Source organism: Taurulus bubalis (assembly GCF_910589615.1).
Source record: "Taurulus bubalis genome assembly, chromosome: 6".
In the NCBI taxonomy this organism is placed as follows: Eukaryota; Metazoa; Chordata; class Actinopteri; order Perciformes; family Cottidae; genus Taurulus; species Taurulus bubalis.
The window spans coordinates 4,864,782-4,882,150 of NC_136594.1; the positions used below are offsets into that span (position 1 = coordinate 4,864,782).

At 42.1% G+C, this 17,369-nt stretch overlaps 1 protein-coding gene across 1 annotated transcript; it reads left to right on the plus strand.

Annotated features, from left to right (window-relative positions):
* The first annotated feature begins 3,258 nt into the window (after positions 1 to 3,258).
* LOC306738492 (BTB/POZ domain-containing protein 3-like) lies at positions 3,259 to 7,845 on the plus strand. The gene is made up of 5 exons (XM_079220350.1): positions 3,259 to 3,376; positions 3,695 to 3,961; positions 4,843 to 4,933; positions 5,106 to 5,224; positions 5,314 to 7,845. The coding sequence occupies exons 2-5, from the start codon at positions 3,777 to 3,779 to the stop codon at positions 6,344 to 6,346; spliced, it is 1,428 nt and encodes a 475-aa protein (XP_079076476.1). The 5' UTR covers positions 3,259 to 3,376; positions 3,695 to 3,776; the 3' UTR covers positions 6,347 to 7,845.
* The last annotated feature ends 9,524 nt before the right edge of the window (positions 7,846 to 17,369 follow it).

Here is a 17,369-nt window from a genome sequence, read left to right on the forward strand (position 1 = left end):
CTGGCCCTTTAAGAGCGCTGCTGGGGTCAGAAAATCATGGATTTTATGATTTATTTCAAACTTCCTGTCTGAATAATTCAACAACACCGACTTACAGCTCTTTGGTGTTGTGTTTAAAGTCACATTCCCACCCCCGTTCTGGAGCTTTTCTTTCATATCTGACCCCGTATACCGACAGAGGATGAACACTAGGGAGGAGTTTGTATTTTCTGGCTGTCATTTTGAAATGAAACGCTGCAGAGTGTTGAAGCAGCAGAGCTGTGACGTGTCAATGATAGCTGTAATTTACCGTACCGGGCCTCCGCCACTTTGACAGGTTTAGATCAAATCAAGAGCTTCTCTCCAACGTTTGAGGAAAAAACTACAACAACAAGAAATGAAATATTTCAGGTTTTAATTCTTGGCCGATGAGTTTCAGGTTAAAGTTTTGTTCTTTTTCTTTTGCACGGTCGTGAAATATTTTGTATGGAATCTCTTCAGATTCATTAGTTTTGATCAACATTGTGGTGGCGAGGCTCCGTTTGAAAACCTGCTGCTTTTTTTTTTAATTGTGTATTTATAGTTGAACGTTTGTGACAAACTGCAGCGTAAAAAAAAAAAAAGCAACAACAAAAAAAACCTGCAGTGACGCTTTTTCTCTCATTTATCTGTTTTACTTTGATCATATAAAGTATTTATTAATTACTTAATGACGCCAAATGAAAGCCAAAAGATCAAAGCGAGGCGGCGAGACGCTTCCTACTAAACCCGACAGTTGTTGTTGCTACGCTAACTAGCTCGTTTTGTCGTGCAGCACTTTTAGAAAACAGCTGTTTAGCTCCCAAACTGCACACAAGCTCCTCTCCAGGTCTGTAAACGCTTTATATGCTGACTGTGTGTAATTATTATTATTATCATTATTATTATTGTTACATTATTGGGAGCGATTACTAGTTTTTTAAACAAGTTTTTTGTGTTTTGGTGACAGGCTTGTAGGAAACAAGTAGTTTTTTTTTTTTAGACGTTTTCTCTGTTTTACTTGAAAAGTGAATTTTATTCGTTTGGGGTGTCATAAGTAGTACATAGACATGACTTTACCTCTTAGCACTACATAACACTTTGTCTTTTTTGCCTTTTTACCAAAATGATCATCTCAAAAGCAACGCAGACGTGTTCGTGGGATGGAGGGAAACTTTTGGGGGAGTTTGTGTTGCGCTTTCTTTTCTTTTTAACGTAAAAAAAACAGATGCGTGTACAGTTTTGAATTATTGAAGCAGATTTATTTATAAATGTGGCGTAATTTAATCGTTTACCGCAACGTGAGACTTCTAATTGAGCCGAGAGATCAAACCTTTATCTGAAGTTTTGAATTTGGCTTTTCCTGCAGAATGCCGTGGAGGAGTCTGGTTCCCCTCATCGCAGTGAACTGTTCCTTTAAAACAACGCTTTTAATTTGACTCATTCATTTAGAGAACCGGATAATTTCAGGTTCATCCGAAACACGTCCAGTTTGGATTTTTCTTCTCCAAAATACACTAAATTATCTGACTTTGGCACAAAAACATGTTTCCAGGTTGTTTTTCATGAATAATTGTTCCCTCTTCACTTCCCTTCCACACAGCAGCATCAGGCGACATTGTTAACCTTTCACAATAAAATACACAAGTGGTGTGTTTTTTTTCTTTTTTCATTTCTTTTTCATGTTATTTCACTCACAGGGGCGCACGATGCTCTCGCTGCGATTACCCATAACGCACTTCTCTGCTTACGTTCGTGTGTATTTTTGCAGAGCAATAATATTTCTGATATTTGAACATTGTACAGAGGAACAAAACGGAGAGAAAAAGACGCAGCTGGCTTCTTGTGGACGGAATAAAACCTTTCAACCGACAGGAAAGGTTCTTCACAGACACGAGATTCAGTGGGAAATACGACTATTTGTAGACTCGGCTACAGTCAGAAGGAAAGGAGAAAGATGTTGAATGGAGTCTGGTGCCGTTATAACACCGTTATAACACTAACTGTCTGCAAATAAAATAAAGTAAAGGTGTTTTTTTTGCTACATATTTTTGGTTTATATCCGACAAGATCCGAACCAGAATCAGAATAAACGTTAATAACACCAGACTCCTTTCACATTTACTGTATTTCACTTTCACAGCAATAGAATCGGTCTTTTTTTCCATTCCTTTAATCCCATTTACCATTTTTTCCACCTAGTTTATTGAACGTTTCAGAGCAGGTTATCGTCGCTAAGCGGTCACACAGTAGTGATGTAGGCAGCTGAACTCTTTTCAGATTTATATTTTGTTGTCTTCGGTGGCCAAAAGCAGAGCTGAACCTTCGAACTGAGTAAAAAAACCTTTTTCAGTTTGCCTGTAAATGATTGTTGTCCTTAAATGTGTACAGTGAAACTATTAAAGAGATTATAGATGCTGTACATTAAGTACATACAGGTGTTTCTTTTGTTTTTTTCCATTGTTGTTGGGTTTTTTTCAAAATGGGAGAGCGATTTATCAGTAACAACAATAAAGAAATATGTTGTATATCATGATGGTGACGTGTGTTGCTTTATTTGTTTTTTATATCCGACCCCGTATACCGATGTTTTTTTTTTTCCCTAGATAGAAGCTGCAACATGTTAGCCTCTAATTGCACTAGTAAAGCAATTAAACATTTTTGCATTTTTTCAGACATCACGAGAAAAAAAAAAGACGATTTAATAAAATGTTTAATTTATTACGGAAGACGTTTGAATAACAGAGAGAAAACTACAATAGTTCAATGTACTGACAATAAAAATAAACCTCAGACAAACATGAGAAAAAGGTCAAAATATATCAAACTGAAATATGTTACCTTTTAAAGAAGTTAATTGAAATGCAAATTAACTGTAAAGGTGTAAAAGAATATAGAACACTTAATTCTACATTTCTTATTCTACATTATATAATATATATTATATAGTGTAATATATATTATAATATATATATGTATATACACTATAAGTATATATATATATATATATATATATATATAATATATATGTATATACACTATATATAATATGTATGTATATATATATATACATACATATTATATATATACACATAGTATATGTTCATATATGGGGAAATGAAATACAGAATATATGTAATTACTTGTATAACTGTATTATAAACAGCGGGAGACGTCAGTTATTCGGTGTCGCTGCACCTTCCGGCCGCCAGGCGGCGCCGCTGCGTCGTCCAGGATGAGACTCCGCCCGTCAACGGGAACAGAAGAAGCCAGCTAGCTACTGTAAACAAAAGCTGAGCCGCTAGTCTGTCAAACAAACTCCAAACCTGCGTCACGTGGACAGAAGATATGACAACAGAGACGTCTACACGACAGTAAAGTAAGTGGAAACTGAGTTTATCATCAAATAGTTCAACAATAACCGAGAGATTAACTCGGGAAAATGACCTTTTAGTGAGTCAGCTAACTAACTAGCACGAGCATGCTAAAGTTGGGACTGGAGGGACGTTGAGTAGCTGGCTGTGTGTTTTAAACTAAAGTATTTCGACTATTATATACATAGTTAGTGAGGTTTTATCGGTGTAACGTCAAGCAAAACAGAGTTAACTCAGCCAACATCGTCACCTCCAGACTTTTGAGGTGTAAAGTCCTTTTCCGTGTCCCAATATGAAGCGCATTTCCCGGGTGTTCTCTCCAGACTCGGCCGGTCCGGCAGCAGCAGCAGTTCAGTCCGGGACCCGGAGCTGCCATGACCCGGCCTGCAGTCTGACTGGAAGATAATGGCTGCAGAGCTGTTTCCCACCAAGAAGCTGGTCCCCTCCGCCTCAGCGAGCAGCACCTCTTCCTCCTCCTCCTCTTCCTCCATCCAGCAGCACCAGCAGCAGAACCTCACCAACAACAACACGAGCAGCGCCGCGCAGCGCTGCTGCAACTGGCAGGGCCTGTTCCCCACCATCCGAGAGAGGTCAGCAGAGGTCAAGCTGAGGCGTCAGCACGTCCGGCATGTTCACAGCGTCACTTGGGTCCATTGTATTTGTACTCATAGCTTTTAATTACATCTTTTTTTATAAACAGAAGAAGGAATATCACGTGAGAAGTATACTTTTTACTCTCTCATAAAACACGAGAATGTAACTTTTGCTTCCAATACTTTTATGTACATTTTGCTGGTGATACTTAAATGTTGCCTGTGGTGTATTTTTAGACTCTGGTGTTTCTGAGTTCAAAGGATCTGACCCACGTCTTCAATCGGCACAATTCTCATTGGTTAAAAGCGTCCTGAAAGACTGCAAACTTCATTAAAACGACCTTGACGAGGTTACAGAAAGGTCGGCGCTAAACAGTTTGTACTGAACGGGGAAGTCCGGTTCAAGTCGGCAACAGACTGGACTTAAAATCAAGAGCGATTGCTTGGTATTTAAATAATTTAAAAAAAGGATCAAACTGAATCCGCTGTCACTAAGATTCATTCAGACGCTGATTGGAAAAGAATGAGGACATTTAGTTTGTCTTAGACCGTTACAGTTACATAGGGGACTTGATTTAATTTTCCCAAATATTTTCCCAATGCAAGAGAACATGCAGAGCATACAGAGCACACTGCATTAAACATAACAAGTTAGGAAAAAGAAGAACAAAATACACAAATAAAAATTTAATAAATAAAGTAAATATATAATTCCCTCCACCCAAAGAAAAGACTTGATTTTTAACCGGTTTTGTTACTTTGAATTTTATCTAACAAGACCTTGAATATCATGAACTACAGGTGCATATGTTCTAGTGTGGGAATACAAAGATTATCTTATTTTCATATTGTTATGATGTTATTTTGTGTCCATGTAGGAATTCAGTCATGTTCAACAATGAGATGATGGCGGACGTTCACTTTGTGGTTGGGCCGCCTGGCGGGACGCAGCGAGTACCGGGACATAAGGTAAACGCCGCCGCTCGCCTCTGAAAAGGTTCTATAATAAGACTGTTAAAAAAAAATGAATAAGTTCAATTGTACAAGTAGTGTATATGAAAAAGTCAAACGTAAAAGAGGGTGAGTCAGAGTAGCATCTGTTGTAAGAGGGTGATCTCACGCCGTTCCTCTGCTCCGTCAGTACGTCCTGGCCGTCGGCAGCTCCGTGTTCCACGCCATGTTTTATGGAGAGCTGGCGGAGGATCAGGAGGAGATCCGGATCCCCGACGTGGAGCCGCCTTCCTTCCTGGCCATGCTGAAGTACGTCGCCCTCTGTCTCAGTCAAGCACACCTTCTACTTCTCAATTGTGTCGCACCGTGAAATGACCCCCTTCCCTCTGCCTCCTCAGGTACATCTACTGCGACGAGATCGACCTGTGTGCCGACACCGTCCTCGCCACCCTCTACGCCGCCAAAAAGTACATTGTGCCCCACCTGGCCCGGGCCTGTGTCAACTTCCTGGAGACCAGCCTGAGCGCCAAGAACGCCTGCGTGCTGCTCTCCCAGAGCTGCCTGTTCGAGGAGCCCGACCTGACGCAGCGCTGCTGGGAGGTGATCGACGCCCAGGCCGAGCTGGCGCTGCGCGCCGAGGGCTTCTGCGACATCGACTCGCAGACGCTGGAGAGCATCCTGCGGCGGGAGACGCTCAACGCCAAAGAGATGGTGGTGTTCGAGGCGGCGCTGAACTGGGCCGAGGCCGAGTGTCAGCGGCGAGACCTGGCGCCGACCATCGAGAACAGGCGCCTGGTGCTGGGGAAGGCCATCTACCTGATCCGCGTGCCCACGATGGTCCTTGAGGACTTCGCCGACGGGGCGGCGCAGTCCGGCGTGCTCACGCTCAACGAAACCAACGACATCTTCCTGTGGTACACCGCCGCCAACAAGCCCGAGCTGCTGTTCTGCACCAAGCCTCGCCAGGGCCTGGCGCCGCAGCGCTGCCACCGCTTCCAGTCCTGCGCCTACCGGAGCAACCAGTGGCGGTACCGCGGCCGCTGCGACAGCATCCAGTTCGCCGTGGACAAGCGCGTCTTCATCGCCGGCTTCGGCCTCTACGGCTCCAGCTGCGGGTCGGCCGAGTACAGCGCCAAGATCGAGCTGAAGCGCCAGGGCGTGTCCATGGCCCAGAGGGTCATCAAGTACTTCTCCGACGGCTCCAGCAGCACGTTCCCCGTGTCGTTCGACTACCCGGTGCAGATCGAGCCCGACACCTTCTACACCGCCAGCGCCGTGCTGGACGGCAACGAGCTCAGCTACTTCGGCCAGGAGGGCATAACGGAGGTGCAGTGCGGGAAAGTGACCTTCCAGTTCCAGTGCTCCTCGGACAGCACCAACGGCACCGGGGTGCAGGGAGGCCAGATCCCCGAGCTGATCTTCTACGCCTGAGCCGGGCAGTCGGGAGGACGTGGGCTTTTATTTTTGAAAGAGACGAGTTCGGGGAGGGAGGGACTCCGGAATTTGCTGCTGAGCCTCGGAGGCGGTTTGATTGGAACATGAAGGCGCTATTGAAGAAGTCTGGAACCTCACATTCCTTCACACCTCTGTCGTTGTTTTTGTTTACAGCAGCCGTTGTTGAGTTAAGGTCATCACAGGAAATATTATTATTGGGAAATTGGATAAAACGCCCAGAAAGGACGGTCTGTTTTTTGGGCGAATGCAGTGAGTTCCATACCCGATAAATCAAAGTACTTCATCACAGTTTGTATCATGTTGAAAATCAAATATTGGCACAAAGCAGCAATTATTTACAACATTGCTCATAATGTCCAAATCCGCTCGGAGACGTTAAAGGGAGTGTTACCGCAATATCACCAGAAACTGCAGATTCATACATGATGTGTCATAATCCCACAAAAATATATACACACACAACTTGTATTTGTTCTACTATACATTGGATCTGTGGCACTCTGAGTTTTTTTTTAAAGAAAAGTGCGTTTCAAAATGACATTTATTATTATTATTATTATTAACTCCCAATCTCAGCATTGCTGTGTGCTGATTGGCCGATCCGACCTCGTGTGAGGAGGCGGGTCTAAAACTGACACGTCAACGCTGTACCCACAATCTGTACACGAATCCCCGAAGAACGTCTGCACTATTTTCACGATCAATTTTATTAATGATTAATCCATTTTGTATTTTATTATTAATCATTTATATCCCAAACGAGTTCATGAACATTTTACTACAACTCCAACTCGACGACATTAACATGCACTTACAATAAATATAAACACAGAACCCAGCAGCTCTGAGTTTGAGGGTTCGCAAAACAGGTTTTTACGGTTTCCTAACTTTTTTAAAGACGACGCGTTCAGTTTTATGAATCACGGAGTCGTTAAAAATGTTTAAATGTTACTCATTTAGCTTTTCCTCGCATGATGATCAAACTTTGGTTTAAATTTTTTAAGGATCTGGAAACGTTCCTGTTGTTACTAAAACTGAAGGACTTAAAAATAAAACACTACTTTTCATTAAAACAGGTTGTCTGAAAGGATTTTACCCCTAACTACACTTTCTTTGTTTTATTTTGTGTTGTATTTAAAGAACTGTATTCCTCAGACTTCACTGCTACTGATGGTCAACAACTCCTGTGCTTTTATTTTGAAGGACATGACCTTATGTTTGTACTACATCCTTATTTAATGTCTCATCCACGTTGCAGACGTGTAAATAGTTCTGTGGTCTTCTTCTTTCACTGGCTCTTAGAAAATGGAGGGAGAGAAACAAAATAAACAGTTTTTATATGATTCTATATTGAAGAAACATATTTTTGGACGTCTTTGTTTCCTGTTATCTGATCCCAACCAGAATGTGCAGTGAGTCGGTGGCCTTATGAATGTGTTGTGAAATGATGTGGAAATAAAAAGTGGAAAAACGTGGTTTTGTTCTGTTCGTGCTGCATCCCAGCAGTGGTGATGGATCTCCGTACATGCGCTCACGTACAGTACTGTACTTGAGGGGAAAAAGTGTTGGAGCAGGGTCGTCCTGCGATCGGAGGATCGGCGGTTCGATCCCCAGCTCCGCTAGTCGACGGTGATGTGTCCTTGGAGCAAGACACTCAACTCCAAGTTGACGAGAAAAGAGACACAAGTACAGTCCATTTAAAAGGAGGCAATACTATATTTCTCAGATGCATATATTTTAAAAGCAACGATTGATCAAACATGATTAATAAATAACATGATTGATGAATAGCCAAACAAAAACAAGTGAAATACCTGACCGTTCTCTCACCGATAACTGGTATACATTTGCAGTAAAAAATGTGTTCTTATTGTTAAAATGTACAGTTCCATATTACCCCACTAGAGAGCTCATAGTACCATATTACCCCACTAGAGAGCTCATAGTACCATATTACCCCACTAGAGAGCTCATAGGACCATATTACCCCACTAGAGAGCTCATAGTACCATATTACCCCACTAGAGAGCTCATAGGACCATATTACCCCACTAGAGAGCTCATAGTACCATATTACCCCACTAGAGAGCTCATAGTACCATATTACCCCACTAGAGAGCTCATAGTATCATATTACCCCACTAGAGAGCTCATAGTATCATATTACCCCACAAGAGAGCTCATAGTACCATATTACCCCACTAGAGAGCTCATAGTATCATATTACCCCACTAGAGAGCTCATAGTACCATATTACCCCACTAGAGAGCTCATAGTATCATATTACCCCACAAGAGAGCTCATAGTACCATATTACCCCACTAGAGAGCTCATAGTATCATATTACCCCACTAGAGAGCTCATAGTATCATATTACCCCACTAGAGAGCTCATAGTACCATATTACCCCACTAGAGAGCTCATAGTACCATATTACCCCACTAGAGAGCTCATAGTACCATATTACCCCACTAGAGAGCTTATAGTACCATATTACCCCACTAGAGAGCTCATAGTATCATATTACCCCACTAGAGAGCTCATAGTATCATATTACCCCACTAGAGAGCTCATAGTATCATATTACCCCACTAGAGAGCTCATAGTACCATATTACCCCACTAGAGAGCTCATAGTATCATATTACCCCACTAGAGAGCTCATAGTACTAAATTACCCCACTAGAGAGCTCATAGTACCATATTACCCCACTAGAGAGCTCATAGTACCAAATTACCCCACTAGAGAGCTTATAGTACCATATTACCCCATTAGAGAGCTCATAGTACCATATTACTCCACTAGAATACTTATAGTACCATATTACATGTTGTCTTGAGCTAGGCAGCGTGGAAAGTATTGCCTGGAGTGCCGTATCCAGCCCTGGCATGACCCCTGATCGACGTCGCCACAAGCCTCCACCATTGCCTGTAGAAGGGGTATGCGTTGGTGGGGCTGGCGATCATACACCTTCCAACGCCATGCAGAGAAGAATTCCTCAATAGGATTCAAGAACGGAGAGTATGGGGGGAGATTGATCTCAGTTGTTTTACACGGTCTGTGTTTCTTTCAAAAGGGACTCTGTACAGCTGCTTCATCCTAATCCTGTTGCGTTTCAGTAGACGAGACAGTGCAGAGAGACTCACTCTGTTGACGTTTTGGAATATGGTGTCTGCTAGTATGTGGGCCTGCAGTTCTCGCAGTCTGATGCAGTTATTTGCAATGACCACATTTACAATGTGGGTCTCCTGCTCTGGGGTGAACAGTCGACCTCTTCCACCAGATATTGGTTTTCCTGCAGTTCTGTAAAAACATTTACGTAAATGGTTTTAGTGATAGATCCTTCTCATTATGAAAGTACAGTACATATTACTGTACCAGTCTACAGCACTTACAGTTACTTACCGGTTCTCATTTCAAAATACCCGGATGATACCTGCAACAGTATAGCGGCTCAGATTTGGTTGAACCCGTTGCCCAGCCTCCCTCATGGTCATCCCATGGTTGACAACATGGTCAACCACAGTCGCTCTGATCTCATCAGTTATTGTGTTCCTGACTCCCGTCCTCTTCCTCTTCCCCGTCCTCTTCTTATCCCCCGTCCTACTTCACCTCTTCCTCCTCCTCTTACTTCTTCACGTCCTCGTCCTCCTCTAATTCTCACCCCTCTTACTCTCTGTCCAATATTGGCCTCCATTGTTGTCCAAACCAACTGTTTACCTGTGGCCTATTTATAGTGCTCAAGCTCTGACTTGTAAGTGAGCTCATTATCTAAAAGTGTTTTCACATGTGTCAATGTGGAAAAGCAATTGGCAAAATAGTGTAGCAATGTAGAGACCAATGTTTACAGTTTTGCTAGAAGTGTGTTAATGAATTGCAAACTGAGTGTAAAGCAGTGGTTTGTGTTTACAGTTTTGCAAAAAGTGTGTTATAAAATTATAAACTGAGAGAACGTGCATTCAGTTTGGCACACTTGGTAAATGCATTGGCTAAAAGTGTTAATGGTTTCAGAAATCGTGCTTCAAGAATCACTGTTAGTGTTTAAGCATTCAGAAAAAACTGTAAGGAAAACTGGGAGGAAGGTCCGAGCACCAGTAAGAATGAAATCCAATACGTCCTGGACCTGTGAGCAAAACTCCACACACTGGGTCGGATGTCACGTGAGAATTTGCTCCAGGCCCAGGAGCGTCAAAAACGTCTGTACGACAGAGGAGCCAGGCAGAGACAATTCACACCGGGAGAGAAGGTACTTGTATTGCTTCCTACTTCCAGCTCTAAACTCCTCGCCAAGTGGCAAGGACCCTTTGTGGTCACACGGTGAGTGGTGGATGTCGACTATGAGGTAGTGCGTTTTGACAGGGGCGGAGCTACACAGATCTACCACCTCAACCTCCTAAAAGCATGGGCGGGGAGAAGCCGGGGAGCCATCCGGCCTAAGGCTGGCGGTGGAGGTATGTGGTGGCGGGGGTGTGGTTTAGGCTCAGCTGCAGAGAGAGAGAAAGAGTGGAGGGGGGATTCAGGGAACAGGTGCCGGGATGAGGGATAATCAGCCTCAGCTGTGTGCAATTTGTGTGTGTGTGTGTCTCTTCCTTTTAAAAGACAGTTGCCGTGGGAAAAGAGTGGGTTGGAGCAGAGACGACGTAGTCAAACCAGCTGATTGCCAGGAGCAGAGACAGATCAATAAAGGATATTAACAACCCGCAAATCCAAGACTTGTTGCCCTTTTGTGCCGTCCGAGACTCACAGGAGTGACGAAGTGCGTTACAGTCAGTAATCATTTGTGTCACTCAAACAGCTTCAGGGTTAAAACATGAGCATGAAAAGTATCTTTAAGTATGTGCCACTCTTATAAAGGTGGCTTTGTTTTCTACTGTAAGGCTTCTTAAAGAGACCTGAGAGCTCTGTCTGTTACGCTCAGCGACGCAGAGAGAAGTTGAAATTGCCTTCAGAATGTAAATTACTGGACAAAGGTTGCAACTGTACTGATTTATAATTGTTTTAGTTTTAAATTAAGATCTTGCTTACTTGTGGACTGTGGGTGTAACTCTGTTGATCTCTACAGGTGTTAACAGGGTGGATGTCTTTCCTCTAATTATATTATGTTAAAGTGACAGTGTGACATTTAGGGGGATTAATTAGCAGCAATGGAATATAATATTTATAACTGTTTTAATCAGTGTATAATCATAATGTTTTTGTTATCTTAGAAAAAGCCATTTACCGTAAAAGTCTGGTTATAAGCCGCCACTACCTTCGGTGGTTGACCCTGCTAGCTCCCCGCTGTAGCCAGCTAGCGCTGCTGCTAGCTCCCTGCTGTAGCCAGCTAGCGCTGCTGCTAGCTCCCAGCTAGCTCCACGACAACCACCGAAGGTAGTAGCGGCTTATAACCAGACTTTTACAATATATCTACGTCATCTTCCACATTCTGCCATCTTGCACCGTCATGTTTCTACGGCAGCCCAGAAGGGACACTGGCTCTGGAGAGAGACATTCGCCTTTTACATGATCTGAAGGTACGGATGCGTTCAGAAACCTGGTGATAAACTACCGGAGTATTGATAAGCCCCGACATTAGTACTCTTTAATGTTTTGGTGTGAAAATGTTTTGGGGTTAGTAAACAAAATAATCTTGACTATTAGTCTTTTTTATAAGAGTTGAGCTCTTCTGTCATCTCAACGCTGTAATGAGGCTTTAACCTGCTGTTGAAGAGTGATGATGATGATGGAGGAGGGACACAATGAAAGCACAGATCACTTTATACTAATACCATTTCATTTAAAACAGTAGCAGTACAAAAACACACAACCAATGAATTCAGTTCACTACGTTGTAGCTTTAGTAAAAAGACACTTCTCTGGTCTCTGGGTCATTTCCATCTCTTCACACACCTTCGGGAGAGATTTGGGGTCACGTGTCTGGATAAACCATACGTGTAATACATGAATCAGAAGCGCACAAACAAGAAAGTAAACCACGTGGGGCTAAACTGAACAAAAAGTAAATAGTCACAAAATGTGTAGGTCATTTAGGAGAAACTCCCACTTCACACAAATCAATTAAAATGTACCTGTTCACAACAAACTAAGGTGACACAATAAAATGCCCATGTAAAAATAGCTGCTCTATCACAGGCAGCAAAACCGGTGAACCTACAAATGATAAACAGATTAAAAGGGAACTCCATTCTGCTAAATAATACACATTAAGATTGTGACTATTTACCACCTCACATATGGGGCAAGAAGTTCACTGCAAATGTAAAGCGCACCAGCAGACTGTTTAACAGTGCTAACCATTTAACTTTTTTTTTTAAGGTTTAACCTGGAACTTGTTCAGAGGGTTCCACCTAGAACCCAACATAAAGGGTGAATCTAGAAACATCTGTGAAAGGTTCCACCAGGACCCTCTTTGAGAGATGCTACAGATAATCTTCTGAGGTGTAGTGGTTCCCCCGAAGCCTTCTGTTGAGGCTTTATTGAAACCCTTTCTTCTCGTTAGCACCCTTAGAAAACGGTTTCTAAGGGTGCTAATGAGAACCCACCAAAGGGTTCTACCAAGAACAATTTTATGTTCCAAGGGTTTCAGCTATATCCCATCCAGAGGGTTCTGCCATGGACATGTTTATATTCCAAAGGCTTCATCTAGAACCCACCCAAAGGGTTCTCATATAAACCTTTTTATATTCCAAGGGTTTCAGCTAGAACCCTTCCAGGGGGTTCTACTGAGAACCCTGCCATATTCCCAGGGTTTCAGCTAGAACCGACCGAGAGTATCCACGAAAGTTAAACACGTTCACAAATAGTGATGATACTTCAGGAAGGTTGACACATCCATGAAATTCACTAATCAGTTATATATATATAATATTATTAATACATATATATATATATATATATAATGTATATATACATATAATAATAATATATATGTGGCTTTGCCTTAAACAGAAACAAACAAGTGTGATAATCATCAAAAAACGTATTAATCGTTTATAATTATTAAAAAATATATATATATATATTTTGTAGAGTATGTTGCAAAACAAAATCATGTCTCTCGACAACCTGGACTGAACTGATATGAAATCATGTGACAAGAAGTTATAGTTTGTAAGCAGTTTATCATATATTTGAAGAATTGGACCACCAGTAAAATCGCATCCAATTCAATAAATAAAATGTGTTTTGATTCAACACTATAGTCCCGTTGACTTCCTTGCTTTCCTGCAGCATCCTGTATTAATTGTTGTTGTAAAGTATATTTAGTGTTTTTATATACGTAGACCATTTATTGCATGAATTACATTTTATTTCTGCACTTTGACGTTTAAATCCCATGAAGGAAGACTGCATCTGATGGTGATCAGTATTTCTTAAAAGCAATTTATTACATCAAAGTTAAATCATTGCACAGGTACAAATAAAGCATGCATTATGAATACTCTGCTACATGTCGCTGTTTACAAAAACGACATGGCAAGGAAGGTTATCTATAAAGCACATTTCAGCAACAAAGTCATTCAAAGCACTTTACATACAACATCACAAAGCAACAACAAAAACATAGTAAAAGAACATTGAAATACAATTAAGAAGAGAGATTAAAGAGCTAAGAGATTAAAATAAAAACTATAGCTGTAACTTTGTAAAGACCTGAGATAATAACTTTTGGTACTGAAGGTAAATATGTCCACTTCAGTGTTCTTCTTTCTGTTTCCATCCAGGTGAGTCTCCCTCTGGTTTGACTGCATCTGAAGAAAACCACATGAAGTTATTTCTCAGAAATATGAGTAGGAAGTTGTTTTGAGTCGAGGTCTTTTCCCCCATGCAGCAGACTGAAACCTGGCTCACCTTCACACCTGGTCTTCCTGCTCCTCGGTGTCTTCTGGCTGTGCTGCGATGTCATCATACACGGGATAAAGGTCTAACTGATGGGGAGGGACGAGAAGATGAGAGTCAAAGGCCTGCAGATGGAATTCAGAAACAAGTGACCCTTTGTCGCTCCCTAGAACGACCACTGGACAATCCTTCATTAGCAACCGTAGCTAGAGGACCAGAGGCCTGTTGAGCTTTCAGCGGTGTGTTTGAAACCTGAAAGTCTGACAGCAGATATCCTCAAAGTTTAGATTACAGTGTCTCAGTATTCTACGCTAGAGGAGAGTCAGTTATAGATTACCACTGTGGAAGCTCTCAATCACAGCTGAATACATAGATGATTGAAACAAATCCTTCATTTGCTGCAAGGTAAGATACTATTTAGCATGTTAGCAATAGTTAGTTAGCTTAGCATGTTAACAAACAAAAGTATTATATGATATGAATCATTGTTAATGTGTGACAAACACGGAGCCCTCATCCTGAAGACCGTTGTTTGTTCCTGGTGTGAAACGAGAAATAAATAAAGTTATTTTAAACCAAATGACGATCTTTTCCTCAACATAGTATCTTTTTTGCCTAAACCTAACTAAGTATTAAACAATCTTTTCCTGAGCCTAACTAAGTAGTTGCTGTTGCCTAAACCTAAGTTTTGTTGCCTAAACCTAACTAAGTAGTGTTGTTGCCTAAATCTAAGTACCCGACATAGCAGTATGCAAAAGCTTGACAGGCCGAGCAACAGTAACCAAGGGGGAGGGGCTTAGCACAGGGTCAATAAGATCCTATATTTAGGGTTCGAGCGGCTCACGTAGTCAGTCCCGAGAGGACCCTGTTGCAATTGCTCGGACGAAATCGAGCGCACATCCATCTGATATCGGTGTGAAAAAAAGTTAAAAGAAATAGCTCTCTAGCGCCCCCTAGAAATTGGACTGGCGACGCCCCTCACCCAGAATGTCTGATTGACTTGAAAAAAATCACACACGTCCATCTCCACCTGCTCTACAAAAAAGCCTCTCAGACCCATAAAGTCTGCCTACCAAAGTTTTCCGCCATTTTGAATTTAGTGAAAAACACACTATTGAACTTTTCTCCTTCACGCGTCGTCCGATTCGTACCAAACTTGCTGAGCATCATGACTGGAGTTATTTGATATCTCATTGCGTTTAGGAGATAACAACCAAAGGACCTCTTAGGGTGGTGTCTTGTTTTTCAATACTCATAACATTAAAACTATTTGGACACATTTCTCAAAATGTGCTGTACTTAAGCAATAAGGTACGAGAGGCAGTACTGTGTCGTGCAATAATGTACCCTTGAACTGTACATTATTGGAGACACAGTACTGCCTCGAGTACCTTATTGCTTTTATAATACGGATACCTGTGACTTTATAAATAGTAATAGTAAGCTCCCTTTCAGCACAAAATAGTTGTAGCCACCAAACGTTGTGTATCGCATTTCAGCGAGAAATTTCAGAGAAAATAGTCCCGGGACTCACGGGACGCACATACGGGACTATAAAACTGACCAGGCCGGTTGGAAGCAGGATGGAGGATGACACGCAGCCACCGATGTAAAGAAGTGCTCTCACTGCTTCTGTCCGTCTTTTCTCCGTCATTTTTCTCCTCCATGATGTTTAGAGAACTTGCCTCGCGTCGGGAAATTACCGACGTAATTATCTCTCACTAGAAATTATCATGATTTTGTGGTCAAACCCTTTTCATTCCTCATCTCATTTTAGGGAGGAAGTGACGTGTGTGTTGTCGTTCGTTATGCTAGTGTTGGGGATGCTACGTGAGCTTGCTAGCTGTTCCGTTTGAGCTAACGTTACTGTTAGCGAAGAGCCCCGTTGCAATACTGTGAACACTCAAGCAATACACCTGCAAGTTAAAGAAACCAACGTCTGCGAGTCGTTACTGCGGACGTTACAATATCAAAGTTTACACGAACATGTTTGGTAACTGTCAAGCTTGAAATAACAACTACCGGTCGCGCAATTTAAATCTACCTGTTATTTTAAGTGTGCACTGATATGGGTGACTGTAGCTCAGGGGGATGAGTGGTCGTCCCGCAACCACAAGGTACCCGGGCGCCTCACAGGGCTGCCCACTGCTCCCTATCCAGGGATGGGTCAAATGCAGAGAAGAATTTCCCCAAGGGGATTAATAAAGGATACTTTCTTTCTTTCTTTCTAAACAGGCTGTACAGTACTTTATGGCTGAATAAACTACACCTCGTGACTCACTCTCAACCAATCAGAATCCTTGATTTGATCTACCCGTATTATAAATGTGCATATTGTATCCCCTAACATGCAATAAATCTTTCGTATGATTTAAACACTAGGGGGCGCTACAGTCATTCGGGCAATGACTTTTTCACCTTTATTTGCATTTGTACTATTGCAAACTCCTCCTACAATTTTTATGCGATCGACTTCAATTCTGTTCAAGGATGATCTGAACACCCTTGTGAGTATGGGTTGTGCTTTGTTTGCATTTTCGGTCAACAGCCTTGACGTGGCGTGGACCCAAAGACACACCCATTTTGTGCGGTTCGCTATGTGAGAGAAAGCTGTTGTATCTCCTAGATACATCATGCTATCCGCCCAAAACTCCTCATGCATGATGTCAGTCCAGGCCTGAGCACATGTACGTGAAGAAATGTTCACATTGTCATAGCGCCACCTACAGGCAAAAGGAAATCAGCCAAACGGCATCGGATTTACATGCATTTTACATGACCTGGTCTACACTTAATATAGAGAAACACGATGCATGTGTATGTTTACATTTTTAGCGCCACCTACTGGTAAAATAAAATCTAATGTTTTATATTATGATGCATTACTCCTTGTCTACTGGCGTGGGATGCTCAAAAACTCATGCAACGAAATACACGTCACGTGTTTCCTTGTTAAAAAGCTCATGTAACTCCACTAGACTTCCTTCAATCTGCTTCAGACTTGTCGTGCTTGCTAAAGGTCACGGCCTGAGGATATCGACAAGCCTATTTTCACTCGTAGTCAAAGCACCATTTACTGGCGAAAGGAAATCAGCGTTTAGTGACAAACGACATTGGATTGTAATGACATTTGCACGACGGGGTCTAAGCCTCACGTAGA

Coding starts and splice junctions, on each gene's coding strand:
- LOC306738492 (XM_079220350.1), top strand. CDS start 3,777: ATGGCTGCAGAGCTGTTTCCCACCAAGAAGCTGGTCCCCTCCGCCTCA. Junction 3,962..4,842: donor TTCCCCACCATCCGAGAGAG/GTCAGCAGAGGT, acceptor GTGTCCATGTAG/GAATTCAGTCATGTTCAACA. Junction 4,934..5,105: donor AGCGAGTACCGGGACATAAG/GTAAACGCCGCC, acceptor CTGCTCCGTCAG/TACGTCCTGGCCGTCGGCAG.